The sequence below is a fragment of the Porites lutea genome, chromosome 4 (genome assembly GCF_958299795.1).
Source record: "Porites lutea chromosome 4, jaPorLute2.1, whole genome shotgun sequence".
NCBI classification, from domain to species: domain Eukaryota; kingdom Metazoa; phylum Cnidaria; class Anthozoa; order Scleractinia; family Poritidae; genus Porites; species Porites lutea.
In genome coordinates, this window is record NC_133204.1 from 4,711,544 (window position 1) to 4,738,038 (window position 26,495).

Sequence of the window (26,495 nt, forward strand, 5' to 3'; positions counted from 1 at the left end):
CGACAGTACGCTGTCAATTTTTTGTCTATCTATTGCTACCTGTGGAAATTACTGCAACGATCACAAAGTATGGGCTCTCAAAAAATGCCCAAAGTCCTGCAACATGTGTCCTCCTGGTAAGTTTATTACCTGGCAATACGACTGTTCACTACTGTAGTCTAATATCAATTTTATTCAGTTTTGTTATCAGCTAGAACAAGTGCATTTGATCACCTACATTTAAGTAGGCTGGGGGAGACAGAGACAGAGTGGAACTCAGACTCACTAACCTTCTTCCGATTTTTTTTCATCTTACAGTTCTTTGCCTATGCCTGATTGAGTAACAAGCTGAAATCCTTTAACGTCACGATTTATACCCCCCTAAAAAATCCGCTAAAAGAAACTGACTATACAAATCTTGACTCTTCTTTTCTTGGAGGGGTGCGCGCCCTAAAATAGCTGTACAATAACATAGTTTACTTGCGTAAGGAAGCAACGTAAAGTTGGTTTTGATATTAAAATAATTTAAACAGGTCCACCTACACCGGCTCCATCTGCGTCATGTGGCAGATCCCCTGTAACAAGAGTTATTGGTGGAGTTGACGCGAAACCAGGAAATTGGCCCTGGCAGGTAAATGCTGTAATAACGAAAGGATTACCCCGGTCACATAATTCTTTGTACATGTAAAATTTCACGAACAGAAAACCATGGAAATACGTATTTGGCACAAGTAAAATACAATGAAACCTCGATATAATGAACCACTATATCACGAAGTCCTAGGTATAACGAACGATTTTCTTTACCCCAGTGATATATAGTAACATACATGAAAAAGAACCTCGATATAACGAAACTTCATTATAGCAAACAAGGTTTTGCCAGTCCCTTGGCTCTTCGTTATATTGAGGCTTCGCTGTACGTACTTCTTTAAGTAGATGAGTTTTACAAAGTGTCACTGAAGCTACAAAAAAGGCAAAAGGCTTGCATGTGCATCTGATATAGCACCTCGAGTTTAAAGTAAACAAATTTGGGCTGCCTTCCTCTTTTTTCCGATATACTTGAGTATTAGCTGGATAAACACTCTCCCCTTTTCTTGCTTGATATTTCACTTTCGATTATTTCTTATCTGCGTTCATTTTTTAGTAGAATATAAATGCCAACCCTACATGATTTCAATTTCTCATTAATTTTTAAAATAGTTTTTGGTTTATATGCTTTTTATATTGTTGCATAGATCGCTCTCCTCAAAGGAAGTTCGAAGTCGTTCAGCTGTGGTGGATCACTGATCGCTCCTGACTGGGTTGTTACAGCAGCGCATTGTATTTCACGGGGACAGTAAGTTCAGTGAAACGCCATTAATTAATACCACCTCTAAAAGGCTTTGAAAATCTGTCATTTCAAATTAGTTACTAAAGGTGGATAGTGTTGAAGAGGTTACAAAGTGACATTAGAGTTATATTAAGACGAGGTCGGTTTTATAAAACGTGAGGTTTTAATATAACTAGGAGATCCATGACTTAAATTTAAATTTTAAGTTAAATTAAACGTGAAATTCTAACTACGTACTGGCTACTTAGTTAAACTGTCCTCTTCCTTCAAAATAAGCGCATCATTATAAAGTTTTGGCTTTGAAAAAAGCAAAAGAGCGAAAAAAGGCTAATAAATTACTTTTGGAAAATACTGAGGCCGGTTTGCTACTTGCAGTGGAATAAATCCCCGGTTAGGCGAAATGACGTCATTTATGTAGGTTAAGTTGATTGACTACTTAAACCAGTTTTACGGAGATCTCTGTCTTTTTATGATAACAGGCCAGCTAGTTACTATACCGTTCGTTTGGGAGAATACAACCGTCGTGTTTCCGAAGGAAGTGAACAAGATATAAAAGCTAAACGTGTTATAGTTCATCCTGGATATTCTTCAAGTAAGCTCGACAAAGACATCGCTTTGATCCAGCTTTCTAAGCCGGCAACCTTAAACAGTCGAGTTGGAACGGTTTGCCTTCCTGTTCAGGACGAAATGGTTCCCGCATCCTCTAGATGCTTTATTTCTGGTGAGTTGAAAGACAAACTATGAATTTTTTTAACCTCAGACATTCGGGAAAGAGTAAAGGTGCTCACAACCACTATGCGACACAGTTCGCCCCATATAAGGGAATCTGGATCCTGGAATACGGGAAACCTTTGCTTTTGGAATCCGTAATCCCGAGCTTTGGAATCCAGAATCCAGCTAACGATTGGAATCCGGAATCCAAGTTCCACTGACAGAGTGGAATCCAGCATCTGGAATCTGGAATTCAATGCTTGGAATCCAGAATCCAAGACTGTCTTAGATTCCCTTATATGGGGCGACACAATTATATTTTCACTTGAAACGTCTAAGTTCATATTATAAATAAATAGACTTTGATGCTTTCTAAAAGAAAATGTAAACTTTATTATTGCATGAAACAGGTATGACGTCATCTCCTGTTGACATGGGATTTTACTAACAAAACGATCAAGTTAAGGCACACCTGCCTGGCTTCTAAGATCAGTGTGTATTTGAATTTTCCCCGTTCCCGACGCATATTGTTTTTAAACTCCCCGACCACATGCCACTTAAGGATGGGCCATTAGAAAGGTGAATTCGAAGTGAAGGGGAAAGGGTAGGAAAAAAACAATACTTTAAAAATTCACGAGAAAACATTATGCATACAGCTGGATCGTGCAGAAAAAGCACACAAGCTAAGAAAAAAAACAAACAGACAAACAACCATTCACACAGCGAACCAAAACAAACAAGTAAACACGTAAAGCAGAAACATCCCCATCCGTTTCACTTTTCTCTCAAGGTAACAGAAAGAACAAAAGATTTCATAACAAACTTTTGTAAAAACGCATGTCTAATCACTTTTGCAATTGTAATCATGAAAGCACAAATAATAATGCAAATTTTCTCTAGATTTTAAAAGTAAAAGGCGGTATGAGTCTTCGTTGGTTGTAATCAAAGAAGCCACAAGAGTTATATTGGTTATGTCTGCTGTTAAATAATTCTAATAGGACTGAGTGGAGTCCAATTCGGTCTGTCCGATTTCAGTGTATAATTACAACCCGAATTGGACGACACGAATTTCTCACTAATTTAAATCATAACTATAACAAAATTTGTGATATTTTAGGCACACAAGAAATTCCGAGGGTTTTTTCATTAGACGTGAAGAAAAAGTGCGCGCTTGCGATGGCGCGCACTGTCCAATTATTATGGACTTTAAGATCCAACAAAGCGACGGCAACGAGGACGTTGCTTAAAAAGAGAATTTGAGCTCTTTCAGTCTTTATCGCAATTACTCCTACCCACTTACTTTGAGAAACGTAGGCGAACCTTCCTGGAATTAAATTCCGAGGGACCATATTCAAGTTCAAAAAGAGAAATAAAATTTCGTCGTTTTGTTTGTTTATGTCCTGAATAAAATGCGAAATTAGGCATTTTCACGTCGGCAAACGGGCAAAGATATGTACAAAAAGTGTGATGCAAGTGCGAAGTTGTTGTTTTGCTTATAAAACCTATTGTTTTTTTTTGACGTTCTCGTTACCGTCCGCGTCGTTGGATCTTAAAGTCCTTAAGTAGGCATGACGCGTACTGTCTTATAACACTGTCCTGTTAGTGCTTAAATCAGGATAGTTGATAGCCAATCAGATTTGAGAACTTTGCTATAGTTATGATTAAGACTTAAATAATGCGTGTAAACTTACATTGAATTCATTCTTTCTAATAGGATGGGGTAAGATAAAACATCCTGGATCTTCCCATCACATTCTTCAACAAGCTGAGATACCACCGTTGACAAATAGCGTATGTCAAGCAAAATTGTCCACATCATCAGGTATACTACACCAAATACTTGTAGTTTTGAATTTTTTCAAAAACATAATCATATAGCAATCAAACGAACTATGATTATATGTGCTCAGTGTGAGCTGTGAGGACAAATTGGTTGTGGACAATTTTCCGCCTTCTTGGTGGGGAATAGCTATTGGCTGTTTCGTTCTTTTTTTCTCGTGATTACCAGTCACCGCGCTATTCGAATTCCGTATTGAGTGGTTGTTAATAATGCATCGTAAATTTTCTATCTTATATCACCCTTGCCGTAATCATATACGCCCCAGTCATCTTACTAGAAAACCCCCTTCCAAAGGAAAAAAGCTTAATAATTCCCTGAGTGTTGGTTGAAAATCAAGTCATTCATTAATAAGGTCTGACAAACTTTATTCAATCTGAAATAGTTATTGAAAGAGTAATAAAAAAGAAAAGAAAAGAAAATCGATGTCCCTCAGAAAAAGGTCAACGTCAATTTGTTTCACGTGACAAAATTCTATTACAGTGGAAGCTTAATATAAAGAGGGGCCAACGGACTGGCGAAATTTGTTCGCTTTAACGAGGTTCTTTTTCTTACAATTTACTATCACTAGGTAAAGAAAATCGTTCGTTATACCGAGGACTTCGTTATATAGAGATCCGTCATAAGGTTCCACTGTATTTACTTGTCCTTTACTGCTCAATCACTTAAAAGAAACAGTTGCACCCCTTATTATCTCTTGGTTTCACATCAGGTTTCCTGATTGCACTGTTTTATCCGCTTATTTCCGTGATTCTTAACCTGTTATTATAATCCAATCAATTAACCTAAAATGAATAAGGTCAGTTTAATTTACTAGGCTTTAATAATTATAATTTTTATTTTTTTATTTTTTCTGTAGTTGGAACCTTTCTTAAAATTACCCCACATATGCTGTGCGCAGGCAAAAGTGGAACTATCCTTAGTGGTTGCCATGGAGACAGCGGTGGTCCTTATGTTTGTCAAGGAGCCAATGGAAATTGGGTTCTACAGGGTGACGTCAGTTGGGGATCCTCGAAATGCTCAGCGAAAGAACTATACACTGTATTCGGACGGGTTGCTAAGTTCAGGAATTGGATCGACCAGACCATGAAATCTTAAAGTGTCAGTTAGCATAAATCGGCTCCTGCATTTACAAAAATAAATAAATTTGTGGCATTAAAAAGATTATACTTTGAGTTCTTTATTGTAAAAGATTAAGGATGCGTCGTTACCAGGGACTTAACGATACCGCAGGTACTGGTATGCCGGTAGAGGATCATGTTTCGTACGTGTTTATTGAGGGTCTCAATGGGGTTAACCGTCAGCCGTCTAAAAAGTTTTTTTTTTACCGTCAACCGTGAAAAATGCATATTAATTTCGAGATATTTAAAATCTCACTATTTCAGCAGATCTTCACGGACGTCTGGTTGCTGGAGAATTTCTAAACTTAAAACAGTTCCCATGTTCTCAATTTAACTCTCTCTAGACATTACAAGACTTCACAATTAGCCTACATCTAAATTTTTTCGAAATTTTGTAAGTGAAAGACTAAGACACCTTCCAGGACACAACATTTAATATCATATAATACAAAAGTTAATAATGTTATTTATGGAGAAGTGATGCCTGCATCTTCGCTAGATTAAATAAGCCCCAGCCCGTTCTGGCCGCAGCCATTCGTCATGCTAAAAGTGTGTTTAATGGACTATCCGATCCCTTCACGGTCGATTACCAAACATTCACCCATCCAGTGAAAAGGGAATGCGGTGGTCTGACTTTATTCTGGACTTCCTGGACTTGTTGATGAAAATACCCTAACACTCTATGCCTAACCCTGTTTTCCTTCTCCGAGGATCAATCTCATTATGTGCAGAGAAACTTTTAAATAAGGGGTTATGATCTTCTGCTAAGTGATTATTACGTTCTTTATAGTGCGCTGTACAATCAAATATCGACCAGATATTAATGAACTAATCAGGTTCACAAGTAAATTGACCATAATTAAACGGCCGATAATGTTCCGAGATCAAAGAATTGCAACATTGCTTTATTTTTGTGACTAATGATAACCCTTTGCTCGTTTAGTAAGAGAGAACATTTTCACCATTTTTCTCGTCTGAAAGAACAAAAAAAAAGATTGTTTCTAAGAAATCTGAACAACAGCGCTCACTTTTAATTCTGACAATGAAGGTGTTTAGTTATTTATTTTTCAAATATCCCACCATGTATTCACCTGCGTTGAACTATTTTTATAGCTTTTAGACCTGACATGTTAAAAATTACCTTTGTTCAAATTATTTACTTGTTGACATTACTTACAAAAGAAGCAACAAAGAAGTAAATGTTTTAGGGTTTGGTCATTTCTTTCGACAAAGCGCAGCCTTCAGACCCCTTTTGTGCTCCGTGCTTAAAGACCCTGCGGATACGCACTAGTTATGCTTTCTTTAGGAGATCTGCCAAATTTCACACTTCAAACATTTACTGCTTTAACTAGCTGTTCTGAAAACAGGGCTGTTCTGCTTTTGAGTTGCGTCGGTTGTCAGTTTTTTGTAATAAATTAGTGCACTGAATTGACCACCACTCACACCGCATTCAAAAAGTCGATCTTTTCAACCATGTACCAGCTGCTGATTGTTGTATCTTTGGTATATTCATCGCTTGCCTTAGTGCAAGGTATGTTTTGTATTATATATTAGAAAATAATCGTAGAACAGCAACGACGAAAAATATATGAAAATTATGCTCTGATCTGTAAGTTGAAGTGCATTTTCCTTTTTTTGATACTTTTCTGTACGCACATATAGTATGTCCTTTGACCTCAAATGATCAAATTCATATTTTTGTGCTTGGAGATTCAAGAGTAAACCTACGAAAAGCTATTTATATATTATTTCCTTCAATCACCTGCGTACATAAATTAAATAACTCATTCTCTGGTATTGAAATAGTTGCAAAGAACGGGACATTACGCAAGACTGACACGAGAATCGAAGAAAATTAAATATGTCCAGTCACATTGATATCTTTTTCCTACTTTCAGTTCTTGCGCAGAGATGATTTATATACATTTAATTACAAAAAAACCCTGCAGTTATTGTCCTGAGAGCCTCTTCATTTATTCTTTTTATGTTTTCCTTGAACAAGAAACGTCGGTGGCTTTAGTTACCAGATACAGGTGTCAGAGCTACAAACTCTTCAAAATATATCGTCTGCAAAAACTGCCTGGTGGTTTAATCGCCGGAGTCGCAAGGGGAGTCCGTTCTCAAAAAATAAAACCTCCAAGAAAGAATCTTGAAATAATTCGATTTTTCAAAAGACGAGAGATATTAGTGATATCTCTTGTATTTCAAAGCAAAATTCTTTCATGCATTCAACTGAACATTTACTCCAATTCCGTTTGGGCGGAGCTGCCTTCAGTTGCAAATACTGGCGATGCAAGTAAGTTTAAAATCTATGCTATAGTTGCCGAGAGGATCGATACAAATGAATGCATAATAAATCATTAACAACAGAAAGACCGCTTTTCTTCCTTTATGCCTAAAACACAAAACAAGTGCTGAAAGGCCAAAGATAAATCTCATTGCTTCTAACTAAACGGCTTATTTATCTAACAGGGAACTGTGGAGTTCGCCCTCAGATACGTATTGTTGGCGGTGTAACAGCTCCCAAACATTCATGGCCATGGCAGGCAATGTTAATGACGAAAAGTAAATCACAGTTCTGTGGAGGAACGTTAGTTCACCCAAATTGGGTTGTGACAGCGGCGCACTGCGTGGAAAACTTGAAGAATACCAATGTTTTTGTCAGGTTACAAAATAGTTATCAAATTGTTTTATTAGCAATTTTGACTTAAAATCTATTTACCTCGACCACGTATTCTATTCTATTCTCTTATTTTCTATTCCATTCTATCCTATCTTATTCTATTCTGTTCTAGCTATTCTATTCTATTGGTGGTTTTGATTCACTGTCACGCCATCAAAAATTAAAATGGAAACCTTTTAATACAGAAAATCTAGAATCTGGGAAATGAAAGGAGATAATTTACAAAAAGTCTTGCCAAGAATCAGGTCTGTGCAATATTTCACATGCGAGATATCTGGAAAAATGTTTTACCCAAATTTATAATTAAAAGCTTTGTATGGAGACGCCATGTTTGTGTCCTATTCAGGGATATAAATACAGTATGGCCGCGGGAAACCGATAGAAACATCTGTTTTTGAGTTTTCTTAATGCGTGAATTATTCGCTTGAGGAACTCGTAAAGAGTAAAGTAATATTTATTCTGAGACAAGGAATGTGTAGGTAGCAAAATCTCCCAAAATCGGTAATATCACATCAAAGTAGAAACTCAGAAGAAGCGATTGTTTCTTAGTTTGAATTTTGGTGTCGTCATGTGAAAACCGAGAATTCTATTATATTTCATTTGTTATATCCTATCCTGATATTTATTTTATTATATTCTGTTCTGTTCTGCTCTGTTCTGTTTTACTGTATTGTATTCTGCTCTGTTCTGTTCTATTCTACTCTACTCTCAGTTCTATAATTAAATTCATATTTTAATTATACTAAGGCATAGCTCGGCTTTCAGAGGAAACAGTGCGTCGACCATTCATTTTAAAGTCTAATTCTTCTTCCACATCATGGCCTATGTTAGTTTTTAATACATGAGATTTTTTATGGTTATGACCGGCTTAGTTTCTTTCTTTGGATTGATAGGATGGGAGCGCACTCAAGGACGAATGATATAAAATTTGGAACAGAGCAGGACTTTAGCGTTGAGGAGGTGATAATCCATCCTAACTACCGCGTACCCAAGTTTGAGAGCAACGATTTCGCGCTGTTAAAACTGTCAAAGCCTGCTAAACTAAACAAAGCCGTCGGCCTGGCATGTATTCCAGATCTTGGTCTTCAATTGCCAATCGACAATCCGAATGTGAAGTGTTGGACAACTGGATGGGGAAGACTTTCTGAAGGTGGTCTCAAGCCAACCTACTTACAGCAGGTCGCGGTACCTCTTGTTTCTCAAAAACAATGTGCTAAAATTTACTACAGCTCAATTGACAGTTCCATGCTGTGTGCTGGTGTAGTTGAAGGAGGCAAGGATGCTTGTCAAGGTGACAGTGGAGGACCACTAGTCTGTGAATTCAATGGAAGATGGTACTTGGAAGGGGTCACAAGTTTTGGAGTTGGGTGTGCTTTACCCGACTATGTTGGTGTGTACGCAAAGGTTCGTCATTTCCTTCCTTGGATGACGAAAGTTACAGCTGGAGAAGTAACAAGTAAGTATATGAAAGAAAAAAGAAAACTACCGTCCCAATAGTGGACCCTCGAAAGAGACTCTGCAAAAAATTTACCACATGTTACCTCTTTTAATTACTATTTGTATCTGACTAAGTCCGTTTATAATGCCAACACCGTTATACTTTCCTCCAATTCTGTTTTTAGTGCCGTTTCTGTTGTTTTTTTCTGGACCTCACAGTGATCTTGCTCTGTGAGTTATCCAGGCCTCTTGGCAAAGTTTGTATAATAACTAAATTAATTTTTAATTCACAGCTTCGAACACACACGAAAAGTTCATTTGCCAGGACAAAAAGGAGGTGATAAATTGCAGTGGAAGAAAGATAAGAGTTGTTTCCACCTATTATGGAAGGACAAAGATTTTTAAGTGCGGCATGGGACTCACGACGAGTTGTAAAGCAAGTGGGTCTGGTTCCATGGTAGGTCCATGATAAGGAATAGCTGTTTACCAGATGAGGGAAACTTGGAATTAATCAGGAAAAGCCTCAGTAGCCAGGAAGGCTCAGATCAAGAGCTAGTGATCAAAGCAATTGTTTCAAGCCACACCCCTTCCCGGAAATAATTTTCTTTTTGTGGCGGGGTGGGGTAGACTCACTGAATAAGTCTACGATCGTTTGAGTGGATACTTACAATACCGGACACAACAATGGGTGGGGAGTTGAATTGTATGATTTTTAAGGGATCTGGAGTTGTTTGTGTTTACTACCCAACGTTTAACACGTGTGCATGTCTTCCCTTTTTTTGACAAACGAGGTTATTCGTGCAAGAATGGACGATCACTGTGAACTCGAGGGTGATAAAGTTTTGCACGACCGTAAACTTACTTCTATTGATTGGCAACATATTTTTCCCCATCGTTTTTTAACATTTTCTTAGATCATGAAAGCCTGTAATGGAAAGGGGTCATGCTTTCTCTACGCATCTAATGACGTATATGGGAATCCTTGCCCGGTGTACGCCTCCAAGTATATCTACATTAAGTACAAGTGTGAGTAAAATGTAAGTATTATTCTTTTCTTTATTAACTTTTACAAACTAAGATGACTTGTAATTTTAATCATAAACTGACATAAAGAGCTTAGGCAATGATCCTAGGCCTAAAAGCAGGGTTTTTTTTTAATGACAACGCCTCTCGACGCGTTTTCCCACCAAAATGATGCTGATTCTCGCACGTGCTTACCATTTAGTATTGAGATAATCACGTTCTCGTACTCTCGTTCTCGCCTTAGTATCTAAAGGTATCTACTGTAGAACAACCAATTTACATAAAGCCTGAAAATTTTTAAGGAAAGACCTTATCATTCATTTTCAGGCTTGAGCCGCTGGGGAAACGTCAAAGAAGAAATCACCGATGAGGTTTTATGGCACTGACGTTAGTATTGGAAATAAAAGAAAACCGTTGAAATAACATATTGTTTTGTTTTCAACCCACTTTTTAAGCTTTCTTTGCTTTCTTTTTGTTTTTTAACTGTGATTATAATATGATAAAAATAAAGGAGATCCTCAACATGAACGTTAAGGCGGGACAAAGCGGACAAGTTCTTCGCAGGGTTTTGTTGTGTCGAAACGTTACGACTTTAATTGGTACACTGATCCTATTCCCTCATATTATTTTATCATTCACATAATTTTGATGATTTCCCCTTCCCCCCTCAAACAAAAGTTAAGTGTTAACGCTGTTGAATTGAAACTTGGTAAGGACGTAAAAAACCTATTGAATTGCCGGGAGTTACTGCTTTTTTGTTACTCATGATATGTACTGTTCCCCCCTAAAGTATATATTTTCCCTAGGTTTTGAAATCGATCGAATTTGATGAATCCTGATATTGGCATGATTAAGGCACGGTGAAGCGGGCAACAAAAAACGTGCAACATGTTTTGCAACACTGCTGCAAAACGAGTTGAATAGCGATGTCGCGCTTTTTACCAATCACGAAAAAAAAAACACTTTCAACCTAATGTTTGGCAAGACCGGTTAAGCTGTGGGTGATAAAACATGCAATATCGCTATTACTTTATATTTAACTCGTTTTGCATTAATAACCTGCCCGGCAGGCGCAAAAAGGGGAGGGGGATGAGGAAAAAAGCGCACCCGCTCTCACCAATACCCTTCCCCCCCCCCCCCTTATGCAGCAATGTTGGAATATAAGTTGCAGGTTTTTTTGTCCGTTTTACTGCAGCTTAAGTCATGCCAGTCCGAGAAAAAAGAAAACCGAAGCAAAAAACCAAGCGTGCAGAGATGATACCGCAAGATTCCTGTTCCAGCACCCAGCTTAACTTTTCCCACCGAAATGAAGTTTAATGAACTCCAATTATACTATAGATAATCTACAGCATTGGAATTCCTTAACGAGCTAGATCAGTTTTTAAATGGAGGAATTTTGAAGCAAGCTCTTGGGCTCTATAAAAAAATGCTTATTTATGTGTGGGAGACACATGCTATGAGTCACTATAGAGAATCGAACATGTCAGTGGAAATTATACAAAAATGTAGCCCAAAAAAGCCATTAAACAAGCAGTCAGCGATATTTTAACTCAAGGAGCATGTTCCAGAAGAACCCACTGTTCTTCTTCCCTGTTTTGCATGTCAAGGACTCATCTCTTTGGGCGCTTTCCATTTGTCGGAACTGACCGGCCAGGACATTCCCTTCGTAATGAGAATTTTACTTTTAATGAAAGCTATTCAGCCAGATCAGTCAAATGCTAAATAAAATGCACGAACGAAATCTTTTTTCATCAAAAACTCTTAGAAAAAGCCTATTTCATTTTCAAAATGAGCGGTGCAGCCATGGCCCGGCCGGCCAGTTCTGACTTTTGGAAAGCGCCCTTTGAGGATCAGTGGTAAAAATTGTCGGCTCTTCCGTTTGGTGGATACTGGTACTTGTACTTGTACCAGTGAACTCCCCTGTCTGATCATGACATGTAGGGGTACTGGTGGGTCTTTGAGCTGGCCGGTGAGACTCAAGTACTCTTGGTGAAGCCAACCAGACTGATCTTGTCCTGCGTCTGATTCGTGTAAAACAAAGTTGTATGCTTGCTTCATCCGAATGTAGAGAAGCTCTTGTCCGGCTAGTTTGTTTACGACCACACTGTAATAGGCCACTTCCGAGTTCTAAAACCCTCACTTTCAAAATGAGGCCAAGCGCACAACTTTTCTTCTGAAAATTGTTTGAGTGAGAATGAAACATCATTTCTGTATGAAAGGCTGAGCATTTAACCTCGTTTTGATACAGAGGCCCGGGGGAACTCGGAAATTGCCTATTGAATTCAGTCCCTTCTGCTAGTCTTAATACTGATATTTTTTCTGGCTGACTTTAACAATTAAAGTCGGAGTCATTTGGTCCTAGTAACCAATATGAGGGATGAAACTGTTTTTCCACCCACACGATTCGCTATCATCTTCATTGAGTACAACCATACCTCTTTCCGATATCCACAATGTTTCTTCAGTGTTTCAACTTTATCCTCTTAAATCGCTTTCTTCAGAAATTGCCCTTGGATGATCAAATTCAAATGGCTTTTTCTCGATGCCTATTGAGTCTTCTGTACAGACCGCGACTGGAGCTTGTGTTCATAGTATTGTTCTTGTCCTTACCAGGGTTTCGGCGATCGGCGTTCGTTGTTATTGCCGGTCTCATTGCACTCGAATCACTTGAATCCGTTGGAGAATTAGTAGATGTTGATGTTTCCACTGTCAGCAACATACAGACGCCCCTTTAAGAAGGCCAGCCGCCTTCTTTAATTTCTCCTCATCCATAGTTTAACCAAGATGATCGACTTCAAAAAGCGGGAAGAATTACCCAGTACCGCACGAATATTTATCACTCGTCCCAGTCCCCAAAATTAAATAAATGAGCGCGAACATTGAACGAATATGGGCTGATGTTTGTCGTTCGAACTAAATAAAAAGTGGTGGAATAAATTGATTAGATATCAGTGATTAAATCATAAAGTATATTCATTTATTTTATTGAAATGAACAAATGTGGAACGATTGAATAGAATAAGTACCAGTGTTCAGATTGAACAGAACGGAAAACTCGCGAAACTGTAAATTACAAATGGGTTATGACTATGAGCTACAATGACGAAATATAGCAAATTCAAGTTGTTTCTGATATGGTGTAAGGAAAAAGAAAGTCAGAGCAATTAACCTTTACATTTATTTAACCGAAGAAAGTCAACATTGGGATGATTACAAAAGCAAAATGGCGGTCGGACGTGTTTTCTCCTGCTCTGTCATATTGATCACATTGATCAGCTTATCTGTTCTACTTCGACTTCAGACCTCAAGTTTTAAGAAGAAAAGCTCTCACAGGACTCGAGGAGCATATCATGATCCTAAATATCTCGGGGAATACACAGGAAATGCGAATTTCCAGAATGCTCAATACCGCGCTTTTCATCTAAAAACATGGCGGACTAACTTACGGCTACTGGTGCTGGCGAAGATAAAAAGGTCGCAGACCCCAACTACCCGATATCACGACTGTGTATTTACCTTTCATCCGATTATTAAACTGCTGCACGACATCGAATTGAACCCGGGACCGAATCAAGGAACTTCCAAACGGCAGGCAAACAAGACGCGTAACAATGTCACAGTAGCTCATTTAAACGTTCGGTCGTTGAAATGCCGAGATCACTTTATCCAAGTCAAACAGACAGTGCTCGAAAACAAGTTCGACATTTTAACTATCTCTGAATCATGGCTGGATAATTCCGTCACGAACTTGGAGCTAGAAATACCAGGATATGATTTATGTCGTGTCGACAGACAGGACAAGAAAGGTGGTGGCGTTTGTGTTTATATTCTACAGAGCTACAAGACTGAAGTTCTTTGGGATATTTCTGGTATATCGGTTGCTGGTTTCCACCAGCTATGGATTAAGGTCCAAGTACGCAACCTTCGCTCTCTAGTTATCTGTACTGCTTACAGGCCGCCTGATGTACCAGTGAGATGCTTTGATACTGATTTGACTCCTAGCTTTATTGCTGCTTCTTTACACAACAAAACAATATACATTTTAGGGGATTTAAACTGTAACCTTTTAAATCTTGAAAAGAGCAATCCGCTTGTGCATACCCAAGAAGTCCGCTTCTCAAAGGAATTATTCCAAAGATGACAAAATTGTTGCTGATGAATTTAATAATTTCTTTTCCTCTGTAGGAAAGAGTACCATCAATAGAATTACTAAATTGGCAGAGGAATCGAATTATACTCTTAATCAATGTTCATTTATTCCGAGAATCTACCCATTGTCAGAGCAGTTCACCTTCAACGCAGTGAAGTGCGAACAGGTACAAAAAATTGTCACATCAATGGCCAGTGGTAAGGCCCCTGGGATTGATAAAATCCCAATCCATGCGATCAAAGATTGTTTGCCTGCTATCTTGCCATCGTTAACGTCTATTATTAATGCTACCTTTGAGTTTGACATCTTCCCTTTGGCCTGGAAAACAGCTGAAGTGACACCGATACTCAAGGCTGGAGACCACGATATTCCAAACAATAATAGACCGATTTCATTACTCCCTGTCCTTTCTAAAGTCTGTGAACGTGTCGCTCACAATCAACTTACGTCATATCTACTTTCGAGAGGCCGTTTATCATCCAAACAAAGCGGAAATAAACAGTGGCATTCAACGGAAACATCTGTCATTCAAACAACTGACGAAATCCTAAATGCCATTGACAAAAAGAAACTGACTGCAGTTGTCCTCCTTGATCTAAGCAAAGCTTTCGACAGTATTGACCATCAAATACTCCTCGCTAAGTTACAGGACATTGGTGCGTCCAGACCTGCGATAAAATGGCTCGGAAGCTATTTAACCTCGCGATACCAATTTGTGCGAATAAATACAACTCTGTCGACCAAACTACCTGTTAGTTCTGGCGTTCCACAAGGGAGCATCCTTGGCCCATTACTCTTTAACATCTACGTTAATGATCTCCCTTCTGTGCCAGAAAATTGTACATCGCAGTGTTACGTCGACGATACCAAACTTCTCATGTCATTTCAACTCCGCGATCAGCACGAAACGATAGAAAAAATGAACAAGGACTTGTTAAGCATTAGGAATTGGTGCTTTGATAATCAGCTTTTACTCAACCCAGATAAAACAAAACTAGTGATATTCGGCAGCCGGCAAATGACTGCTAAGGTTAGCGACTTTAGGCTATTTCTATTGGGGAAGGAACTCGAGCCCGTTAAGGCTGCAAGAGACCTTGGTGTCACACTGGACTCTAACTTAACATATAATGAGCATATTGTTTCTACTGTATCCTCATGCATGTCACGTTTGGGTCAAATTAACCGCGTTAAGCATATTTTTAATAAACACGCGCTAATTATTATTATAAATGCCTTAGTTTTTAGTAAGTTGTTCTATTGCTCTTCTGTTTGGAGCAATACTACTCAAACTAATCTGGACAAGCTCCAAGCAGTACAGAATTTCGCTTGTCGTATTTTGAGCGGCGCTAAAAAATTCGATCACATAACTCCTTTGCTAAAAGACTTGCGCTGGCTACCAATCAGGCAACAACTTTATTTTCGTTTTGCTGTTCTGGTTTTTAAGTGCATGACGAGTTGTGCTCCGGAGTATTTGACATCAAAGCTCGTTGGAAGATCCGCCGTCTCGACAAGGAATACGAGAAATTCTCAACTTTTGAACATACCACTCTTCCGCACTGCCAGCGGCCAAAGGACCTTTCAATATAGAGCAACCTCTCTCTGGAATGAGTTGCAGCCTGCGCTCAAACTTAGCCCATCCGTGACGGAATTCAAGTGTTTACTCAGGCAAAAGCTTCTTAATGACTGCTTTATTTAGTTAATTTAATTAATTTTATTGACCTTTGTCTTCTTTTATCATTGTTATATTCTTATTGTCATGTACTTGGTTTATAATTTTGTAATGTAAAATTGACTCTGAAAAGCCCCGTGGGGACGAGCCAATAAAGTATGTATGTATGTATGTAACATTTGAAAGCAAAAAGATATAGAATCAGCTGTTCAAAAAAAAAAAAAAACATCTCACAGATTTCCACCCCAAGATAAGAAATGTGAGGCCCTTTAAGACCTGTATATCGAAAAAAGGGAGATATTTTGTAGGACGTAATTCCCAATTAATTTTACTCCCTGTAGTCAACACCTGCAATAGGATTTGCACATGGGTGCACGTGCGGTAATGGCCATACCGCTTAGTTGGTGTGTGTGCTTCAGTGCTCATATTGGTATAAGCTTTGCAGAACTAATATAAAGGTTCTTGAAAGTGGCAGAAATGGTGACGGATTTAAACTGAAAATACACTCAGTTGTTAATTTTACTCCTTTTAATGTTCACCTGCAATAGGATTTGCACATGAATGGCTCCAGGGTAAGCTTTGCGGCAATCGCTATACCGCTGAGTTTGAACTCGTACTTCAATCAGTGCTAATATTGGTATAAGCTGAGCAGAACTAATATAAAGGTTCTTGAAAATGGCGGAAATGGTGACGGATTTAGATTTAGGAGAAAAAAGGTTGGAATTGACAGATGTCAAGTTATAATTTCTGTTTAAAGCTGAACAATAGTATGATGATCACATGTAATGGTCTGTCAAAAATAGCGTATAAATATGAAGGTAATTAAACTAAGAAAAAAAAATTCAAGGCTCGAATCAAGTATCGAGACCAAAAAGTTTAGCCGACAATATTGAAATCGAGCAGGCTATTTGAGGGTGTTTTTCCAGTTTTCTCTTTAAGTACTTCACGAATCACCAGTATTCGATAGTAAAACTCTGCTTAAACACATCTCAACTATAGCTAACAGTAGTCCTTTTCCGCTTTCTGTGGTGGCGATCTTCAACGTTTTTTATGCCATTGTTTTCATCATTTCAGTCGTTGGTAATACATGGGTTATAATAACCGCCTATACCATTCTGAAGAGAACACATTCTCCCGTGATGTGGTTCTTGGCAAATTTAGCGTCTGCAGATCTCTTGTTTACTTTTCTTACAGTTTTTGATGTTATTACCTTTCATTGGCGTTGGGTGGGCGGTAACGGAACCTGTAAACTTGTGGCATTTCTCGTGGAAGCAACCTACACAGTTTCAATAACAACTCTTGTGGTGTTAAGCTATCAGAGACTGAAAGCTGTTGTTGATCCTTTAAATGCAAGAATTGGTAGCTGCCCACGAAAAGAATTTTTGAAAATTGTCACAATCTGGGCCATTGGCTTAGCGGTTTGTTCGCCTTTAGCACACATTTATCGCGTGGAAACACAAGATAACGGTAAATTAGCTTGTGCTAATACTAAATGGGGAAATATTGGCCAAAAAATATTTTACACTTTGCACGCCATTCTTTTTTTCATCGTTCCTTTGTTGTATATGATTTTTACTCAAACTCAGATTCGTCGCGCTCTTCGTTCAAGAGTTCAGACCATAAACAATACTTTCTTGGAGCGGAGATTTAATCAACGACACAAGAAAGTTGCTACAACACTTGCAGCATTAACTACAGCGTTTGTTATCTGTTGGTCCCCTTTTATGGTCACCCGAACACTTTTGTACTATCACCTAGCTTCAAAAGATTTAATTTGGACAGGATCTCAACTCTTAATATGCCCAACGCAGCATTGGATCCCTTGTTATACGGGTACTTCGGCGGAAACCTCAAAAGTGCATTACGAAGACTCCTGCGGTGCAGTTACTCACAACAGCAACGTCCTAATGTGATCCCTTTGACAGATATTCGAACAAACACGATTGGAAAAAAAGGAAATATACATGTAACAGAAAAAACAAACTGAAACGCTAATAAATAGATTTAGCCAGGGCTAAAAGCGAAGCTCCCATTACTAAATTTATAATTTAAATCAAACAATAAACCTGTAATGCACAAATCAGTTAACTTAAGGGCACACATGTGACTTTTTAATGAAAGCTAAGGCTAAGTGATTTTGGAGTGAAAAAAAATCTTACATCGAATTGTTAGCCGTATATATACACCCAAAAAATAGCAATCATCTTCGATCACATTTAAGAGCCATAATGGCTCTTCATCCCAGTAGATTAGGCCTGAAAAACGAATTCTTGGAAAACAAATCAGGCCGAATTTTTGCGTTCGACAAGTTTACTCAACAAAATCTTGCCAACAACTCTGGGTGCGTGTAAACCAACATTTCATACTTTTTATACATCATATCTGAGGCGAAACAGTAATATAAGGCGCTGTTTTTATCATACAAACCTCAGACAAAATGCAGTATTGCACAATTTTTCAAGACAAATTGAACCGGTTCAATATTCAGAACCGTACGAAGCACGCGTGGGCTTTTAGCAAAACCGTTCAAAAAATTTCCAAAATCACCTATACGGCCAGCCGGTTCTCACTTTTGACAAGCGCCAAATTTTCAGTGAACATTAAAAGAGTTACGCTTCAACATAACAAAGAATTTACTGTGTTTATTATTTTTATTTACTGGTTTTATAACGATGTGTAATCTTAAAAAGGGTTTGATACGCGCGGCATTTTGAGTACTCCTGCAAGCGATGTTTATGAACGACGGAAAACAAACGGCAAAGCGATTAAAATTGCAAGAGACTACTAACAATCAATAAAAGAAATGTAATTCGGTGAAACATTTACAGAGACAACAATTTTCATTCACGAAGACAACTATTAAAGCGTCTCTAAAAATCCTGAGTCTTTAAGCTTAAGCTTAAAGCTTTTAGCCGGCTTCTTGGTGTTTACTGTTTTCAAAGATGAACTGGAGGCAAGAAAATCGCTCAAAGCTTTCTTTCTACAGCCAAAATTATAACTAAATACTCTTCGGAACATTTCTATTTGCGGAGAGAAGATATTGACTAAAGGCTTTTGAATGAAATTGAATTTTTGAAAACTAATAATGGCCTATACGGAGCATCCTCGGAGACCCAGGGGCAGTCAGTCGGGTCGAGAGAAAAGGCGCGACGAAAGGCTCTGCCCGAAAAGGGTACCTTTTTCGGGATTCAGATATATGAAAGAGTGGGCCACCTGCGTTTTCCTGCATGGCTGAAGTGTATAAAGGGTAGCGAAATTTATCATTGCGATCTGTGAAAGGACCTTAAAGAGTGCGAAAAAACTTCAAGGTTCATGAATGATTTACTTGAATGATTTTAAAAGACGGTGGTGCATTTTTCAGCAGATAAAAGGGATGCAGCGTTCTAGACAAGTATGTGGAAGGGGTACCATTTGTATACGAAAGTGGTTATCAGTGGACCTTTTCTGTCAAAATGGCATATACAAGGGTAACATGGTAAAAGTATCAAATTTTGTTCATCCAAAAAAGTCTTTCAGGAATGGGAGTATGTTCTGGTAGTTATAGTTACCATTTTTCGTACTTAAAAAATGCTGAGGCGAGTCCCTGAGGATTTTCTCTGATCTCCAGTTGAATTATTAATCGTAGACCATTGTAGCGCTTCGATTCATCTATTTATTTAGTTGAAAGACATGTAATTCTTCCTATTCAGCTGACTATTATTGAAACATTAGACAAGAGAGACAATGAATCATTCCTTTTTAAATAGAAAAGTCGCAAAGAAGCGTACAAAACGAAGGAAGATGTCAGCAGTGAATACAGCTTGGAATGATTCAACTTGGGAGTAAAATCCAGCCCTTTTACACCCTCTTCTCCATGACAGCTGTCAACGAGTTGGAACCGTGAAAACAATATTTAACAATTATATTCCTTGAAATCGAGGTGAATGGTAAATATTCCTCAAAAAAGCCACTATTCACCAAGATTGAAAAGAGTAATTATTTTAGTATATACACACGAAGTTATCTCTACAAAATTAGAAAGGAAACCATTAAAAAGTGCGATTTAACAGACGGATCAAATCAGGCGGGAAAAATTTGTATGTCAGGAGCCTACATAGGCTCCTGACATACAACATGCATGCGCGAAAGTTAGACCTTTGCAGAATTTTCGAACATGGCAATTCACAAGTTTATTATTTCGCAAACAACAGCGTAATGGCTTAAATGCATGGGACCGTTAAAAGTTTGAATTGTTTTCTTACCGGAGAAGAAAGGTAGAGCTTTGTTGTTTTCTACTCACCAAGTTTATAACCAAAAAGCTTTGTTGTGTCGTTCTTATAGCTTCCTGTGAAGTGCTGACATGGCGGCACGATTGCTCGAGGTGAGGCGTCGTTTTCCTGTAGCATTCTTTGTCCTATTTTCTTGAAACTTAGAATTTCTGCAAACATTTGCTTTCATTTTTGTTTGTCGTAAATATCCTTCATTTTATGGGCAAAAAGGTTTCTTGTTAGCAAACGCTGAGTTCACGAAACGGCCTCTACTACGCGAATGAACGGGAGTTGAATTGTAAACATTGCATCGAGCAAAAAATTCAGCTACAATAAATGGAACGAAATGCCGTTTTCAATCCCTCAAAGTCATTTCTTGCTTTTAAAAAAGTTATCTTTAGGACGTTGTCGACTTTAGAAAGGTCGTTCTCTCAAAAAAAAAAGAATAGGAGAAACACGGAGCTCACACATTATCCACTCGCTACGAGGTGAATATTGTTGAATAGTCCGAGATAGCGAACCAAACAGATTGCCTAAAGAAACCGTCTTAACAACTCATTCGCTTGCTCCTCACAGTCTAGGAGAAACTTAGATAAGTTATCTAGCCTACTGACAATTTAGATCTATTCAAATTAAATTCTGACTTCAACAAGAATCAATGTCAACCACAACCCGTCCTAATCAACAAATTTATTCTCGGTATTTCACGGGGGCACCTACAGAGAATATAGTTAAAAACCACTTAAGCATAGCATTGTTAAACGTATTTTAGTATTTCAACGATACATGTAGATATAGGCATGTTTTTATCCCCTAAAAATTTTTCATCTGTTCGGATTTCCTAGCTGAACGTCAAGTGATTCGAAAATTATAGGGATCGAAACTTACCTTTTCGAAAATTTCAGCCAGAAAAAAGGCTCCCGAAAATACTAGGTGACGTTTTTAGGGTAAAAATCCGTTAAAAATGGGCAATTATACCCTTTTTTATATGTCCGAAAATCCCAGGAGAGGCAAGGAAGCAAGAAATTTTACAACAAATGTTCCGAAAATTCTGGATCTCAAATCGTCTTCAGAACAGATACTTTCCGAAAATTGACGTTGGGTGCCCCCTGATTTCACCCCACATAGCTTCAAGAAATCTTGTGACAAGTTTTCTAATAATGAAGTTCAAACCAGTTTTTCCCTTTCTCACAACAACATTGTTAGCTTAAACCGTAATTTCGAGGAAATTTTTTACGTTGTTAGATGACCTTGACTTTCATTTTAACGTTGTTGGAGTCTGAAACAAAAATCATAACCTCTAATGACAATACAACACACCCGAGCATACCAGGCTACTGAATATGTGCCCACACCTTTGGCTTCGGTAGGTGTTGGCCTATTTATTGACGAATTACTAGATTACAAGGTCATAGAAAAGTCCTCTAATGACGCATTCCAAGCTTTGTGGATCGAAATATTTTTCTCCGCTGACAAAAATATAATATGTGGAATCATTTACCGTCAACACAACTCTCCTGAAGTTTTTCAGACATATTTCGAAGAAACTATTGAAAAGTTTGCTATGACTAATAAAGCCATATATATCTAATGGGCGACTTCAATATAGACCTGCTTAAATGTGAAACATCCCACTTCGGTCAAAATTTTTTATTACACCTACAGAACTACTACCTCATTCCAAAAGTTGATAAGCCTGCACTAGTTCACAGAGCCTCAGCCACCCTTATTGTTAACATTTTCGTTAAAAACCCAGACAAAATTCTTGCTAGTGGTAATATTAGGGCCATTTATACGAGAAAAAATAAGACGCGTCTTACATAATACGCGTCTTAAATAAGACGCGAACTTTCCGCATAAACGGCACTTTTCGTCTAAAATAAGACGCGTCTTATTAGATAAGACATGCTCGTATAAGTGGTACAGTTCGCGTCTTATTTAAGACGCGTCTTATGTAAGATGCGTCTTAGTGAGGTATAAACATTATAGAAATAAAATTTCAAGTCTAATACGTATCAGTAAAAATAATTAACTACAGTGATACTTTGAAGCCAACAGTCCTGTAATATTAAAAATAGCTGATAGCCTTGCTAGCTGAGGGCAATACTTCTGTAATTTTATTTGTTTATTAATAAAGTTTTGCTGTTGTTGTTTGTTGTTGCTTAAATCACCAAGATCACTGAGTGTGTATATAATAATTAGCTCCATTAGAACCGCAACTATAGAGAGAGAGGCCTCAAAAGAAATAACCTAAGTTCTTTTATACAGAGATTTTCGTGTCACCTAATTGAGGATAAGTGGTAATGGATTGATGATAACCGTCACGAACCCATTACCGGATAAGTAATGGACTGATATCGGAAGTGTCAAAGGTACTGCTACGTTCTAATTGCAAGCCTGGATATCCTCCGGCAGTATTACTGAAAAATAAGGAAATTTAACTGTAGAACACAAATTCGGTATCGTCAGCTCGTAGTATCATGCACCGTGTAATTATATAATCGACTTACAACTAAGACCCAGTTCAGACGCCGAACTTTTCATGAGCCGAACCTAGTACATTGAATTAAGTTCATGAAAAGTTCAGCGTCTGAATCAATTAGGAACGCCTGTTTCAATTTGGAACGACTCAGCCGTTCTCTTCTCCTAGCCCGGCGGGGAATTTTCCTTTGGAGCGACTTTGAAACGGCTTCGATTCAGACGCCGAACTTTTCATGTACCGAACCTAATGCATAAGGTGTTTCGATACAGTTTTTCAGAGGCCATACCGATATTTTTCAATTGCCTTAAAAGTGTTTTTTTCCTTGTCCGATCGCTATACAATTTTCACCAGTAACTGGCTATGGATTGAAATTTGTGAAAATGTACTTTTAAGTAAAATCGATATTACTATAACAACAATGAACAAAAAACTTTGAAATTGATAAAAGCTGAATTTTGTGTGATCTAGACCAGCTACTGAAAATCCAACACTAGGAACTTAAAGTTTGGTGTTTAGCAAGCAACCTCCGTCGGAAGTAAAAAATTCTGTATGTTTGAATTCAAATAAAACAAAAATATATTTCAACCTTAAATGCTCAATAGCCGTGATAGCTTAATTAATAAAAACGTGATAAATGACTCAAATTATTCTTAAGTAGCGTCAGAATGCTGCTTAATATCGTATTTTGATGCTATGGAAATTTTCGTGTATTTTCTTTCTTGCGATCTTAAAAACTAACCCGTTTTCTCACCACCTGTGTAAGCGCAATCTCATTCAAAATTTGGATTTTTAGCGCTTTTCTGTATATCTCTGAAACGACTCGAACGAATTTTTTTAAATCTATTCACATATTCTTCATAATCTAAGTCTATATAATTGTTGGTTTTCACAGGACGTCACTAAAATTCAAAATAAAAAAAACTATCGATCCTACCGAGATTTTACTTTCACGATGCATTAGAGCAGCTGAAAACTAATTTTCATACAAATTATCGCTTCAAAAGGGGTCTTGGTTTTGTGCTGAGTACGCTTGAATTTCTAAGCTTTTGCGTGTCGTGGCATTTACATGACGGCCAAGAGAGCTGTCATATAGGGGCACCCAACGAGAATATAGTTCAAAACCACTTAAACATAGCATTGTTAAACGTATTTAGTATTGAAACGGTGGTTATGGGCATATTTTTATCCCCTATAAATTTTTAATCTGTTCGGATTTCCTAGCTGAAAGTCTAGTGATCCGAAAATTATAGGGATCAAAACTTACCTGTTCGAAAATTTCAGCCAGAAAAAAGGCTCCCGAAAATTCTAGGTGACCTTTTTAGGGTAAAAATCCGTTGAAAATGGACAATTTTACCATTTCTTAGACGTTCGAAAATCCTAGGAGAGGCAGGCAAGCAAGAAATTTTACCACAAATGTTCCGAAAATTCTAGATCTCAAATCGTCTTCCGAACAGATATTTTTCCGAAAATTGTCGTTGGGTGCCCCTGTGTCATACATGTAGGTTAAAAATTATAATGACTTATTTCAGGAAATTTTACTATCTAAACAGTTCAGGTATTAGAAAAAGTATTACTTTAATGTTTATAAGTTTCTCGAAGAATAAATTCACGCTTTTGTAGCAAAACTCGGTAACAGATGTTTCTGTTGGTTTCCGTCCGCCATGTTGGAGCTCATCCAGCTGAGCACCAGCATTGCGTCTCCATACAAATCTCTATAAGTTTGGGTAAAACATTTCTTCGGATATCTCGTATACGAAATATTCCTCTGACCTGAATCTTGGCGAGGGTCTTTGTATATGTACCTCCTTTCATTTCCCAGATTCGGGACTTTATCTATTGAACGGTTTTGATTTTGATTTTGATCTATTTTGAAAGGCGTGACACTGAAAACCAGCAATAAGGTCTAAAACTTTCATTGAGATTGATGCAATGCAACATCTTAAAATTTCAAGACAAACCTATCCTACGAACCTGTCAAAAATCTGCGTTACAACATTCACTGTTTATAGCGATCAGACAAGGATAAAATCACTTCTAAATTAAAGCGATTGAAAAATATGGGTATAGCCTCTGAAAAACTATATCGAAACACCATTATGACGTATTTTATTAAGCAGTCTGACCGAAATGCGCATTTTCCGCCTTTTGAACTTAGCTTAGCTCCAATTAAGATCGGCGCCTGAATCAGTTCAGCCAGTCTAAATAATTTGGGTCGGACTTAATTCGAATTAGGTTCTTCGGCTAATGAAAAGTTCGGCGTCTGAATTGAACCAGGCCTAAGCAACTGTGAGTACCGATCGATTTAGAGGAACTCTAGAATTCACAAGATAGATCTTGCAAATGCATGCTTTGTCGGACCGGAATGTGTGGAATAAGATTGTTCAGAGCTTCCTGACCGAAAGGGCCAAAGATAATGAAGATTTTCCTGTGACAACAAAAGCATCAGCAAACATATTTCTCAGCGAGAAAACAAAATTTTATTATCGCTTGATGGAATCTTTTATTATGAATGTCCTGGCGTTTCAAGATTTCATGGTCTGGTCGATCCAATTCCTGAACTTAGCAACCCGTCCGAAAACAGTGTATCGTTCGGCTGCTGAGCATCTCGAGGATCCCCAACTGACGTCACCCTGTAGAACCCAATTTCCATTGGCTCCTTGACAAACATAAGGACCACCGCTGTCTCCATGGCAACCACTAAGGATAGTTCCACTTTTGCCTGCGCAGAGCATGTGTGGCGTTATCTTTAATGACGATCCACCTAGCAGGTTGATTTTAGACAAAATAAGAATGACTAAATGAAAAGCATCTGCAAAAAACCTCTCACTGTGGCACTCGTATTTGTATCTTGCAGTATTGCGTATTTGTATCTTGTAATATTGCGACCGTTGCGGACGATGGGCATGGCCCATGCCGAATTCAACGCTTCAATACGACCCAGTACCCCGCTGATTACAATAAAAGATTAATTCTTATAACAATGATATTTAATAATAAAGCCATAGTCATACGAGCTATACTCATCTTTTTTTTAAAGAATTTGCCTATATTTCAACGCACAGACCACTGTCTATTTACAGGTCAGGTGCATGTCCTCTAGCGGGCGCCTAGATGGCGCAAGCCGGAATGTCTAATCTTCTTGGGGGGGTTAAACTGATAATCACAGAGCTGAACGTGATCTTATCGCTTTATTGCACCATTTGTTCTTTCCCCTGGAGAAAGGGACTCGGGACTTAAAGGGCCTGTTTACATGGAGGCCAGTGGAGGCCATGGAGGCCGGGGGAACCCCAGGTAGGTGAGTTAACCCCCCTGTCCATATAATGAATCTTTCATTTTAATTTGATCACGTTTACATGTTCGGTGGGATAACCCGCCGCGGGTTACCTCACCTATCTGAGGTCCCCAAAGCCACGTAAACAGACCCTAAAGCTCGTTATAGAGGATTGGACTCAGTATGATTAATATATATATATATAGATATTTTATGGTTGTGAAAACGCCTCCAGCGTAGAAAAAAAAAACAAATAAATCAATGTGAATTGTACAATATTAAATTATCACAACCCCACTGGTTTAAGGCAAACCTGGTGATGCGTCCAATTTTTTCTGGCAAACGCTGTTTGTCACAGGCGGTATCTCAGCTTGTTGTAGAATATTGTGAGAAGATCCCGGGTGTTGTATTTTGCCCCATCCTAGAAAAAAAAATGAAAATATTTGAGGCCTGAAGTACCGAGTCGACATCACGTCATTAATGCCGTTTTGATTTTAATAAATGTTATCATTTTTTATCAATGATTATTCATGATTATTATTTATTTTTTCT

At 38.1% G+C, this 26,495-nt stretch overlaps 2 protein-coding genes across 2 annotated transcripts in view; one reads left to right on the top strand and one right to left on the bottom strand.

Annotated features, from left to right (window-relative positions):
• Positions 1–7,443: 7,443 nt before the first annotated feature.
• Positions 7,444–9,161, top strand: LOC140934054 (CUB and peptidase domain-containing protein 1-like; the record flags this gene model as incomplete). The annotated part of the gene is made up of 2 exons (XM_073383738.1): positions 7,444–7,646; positions 8,558–9,161. Coding segments are annotated over 2 exons (807 nt in total), but the record flags the coding sequence as incomplete, so codon positions are not given.
• A 16,033-nt stretch (positions 9,162–25,194) lies between these two features.
• Positions 25,195–26,495, bottom strand: part of LOC140934055 (trypsin-3-like) — a 4,282-nt gene continuing 2,981 nt past the window's right edge. The window contains exons 4-5 of the mRNA XM_073383739.1: positions 26,257–26,364; positions 25,195–25,433 (exon numbers count right to left, since the gene is read on the bottom strand). Coding sequence (XP_073239840.1) covers positions 25,195–25,433; positions 26,257–26,364 — 347 coding nt within the window. The remainder of the gene's footprint in view (positions 25,434–26,256; positions 26,365–26,495) is intronic.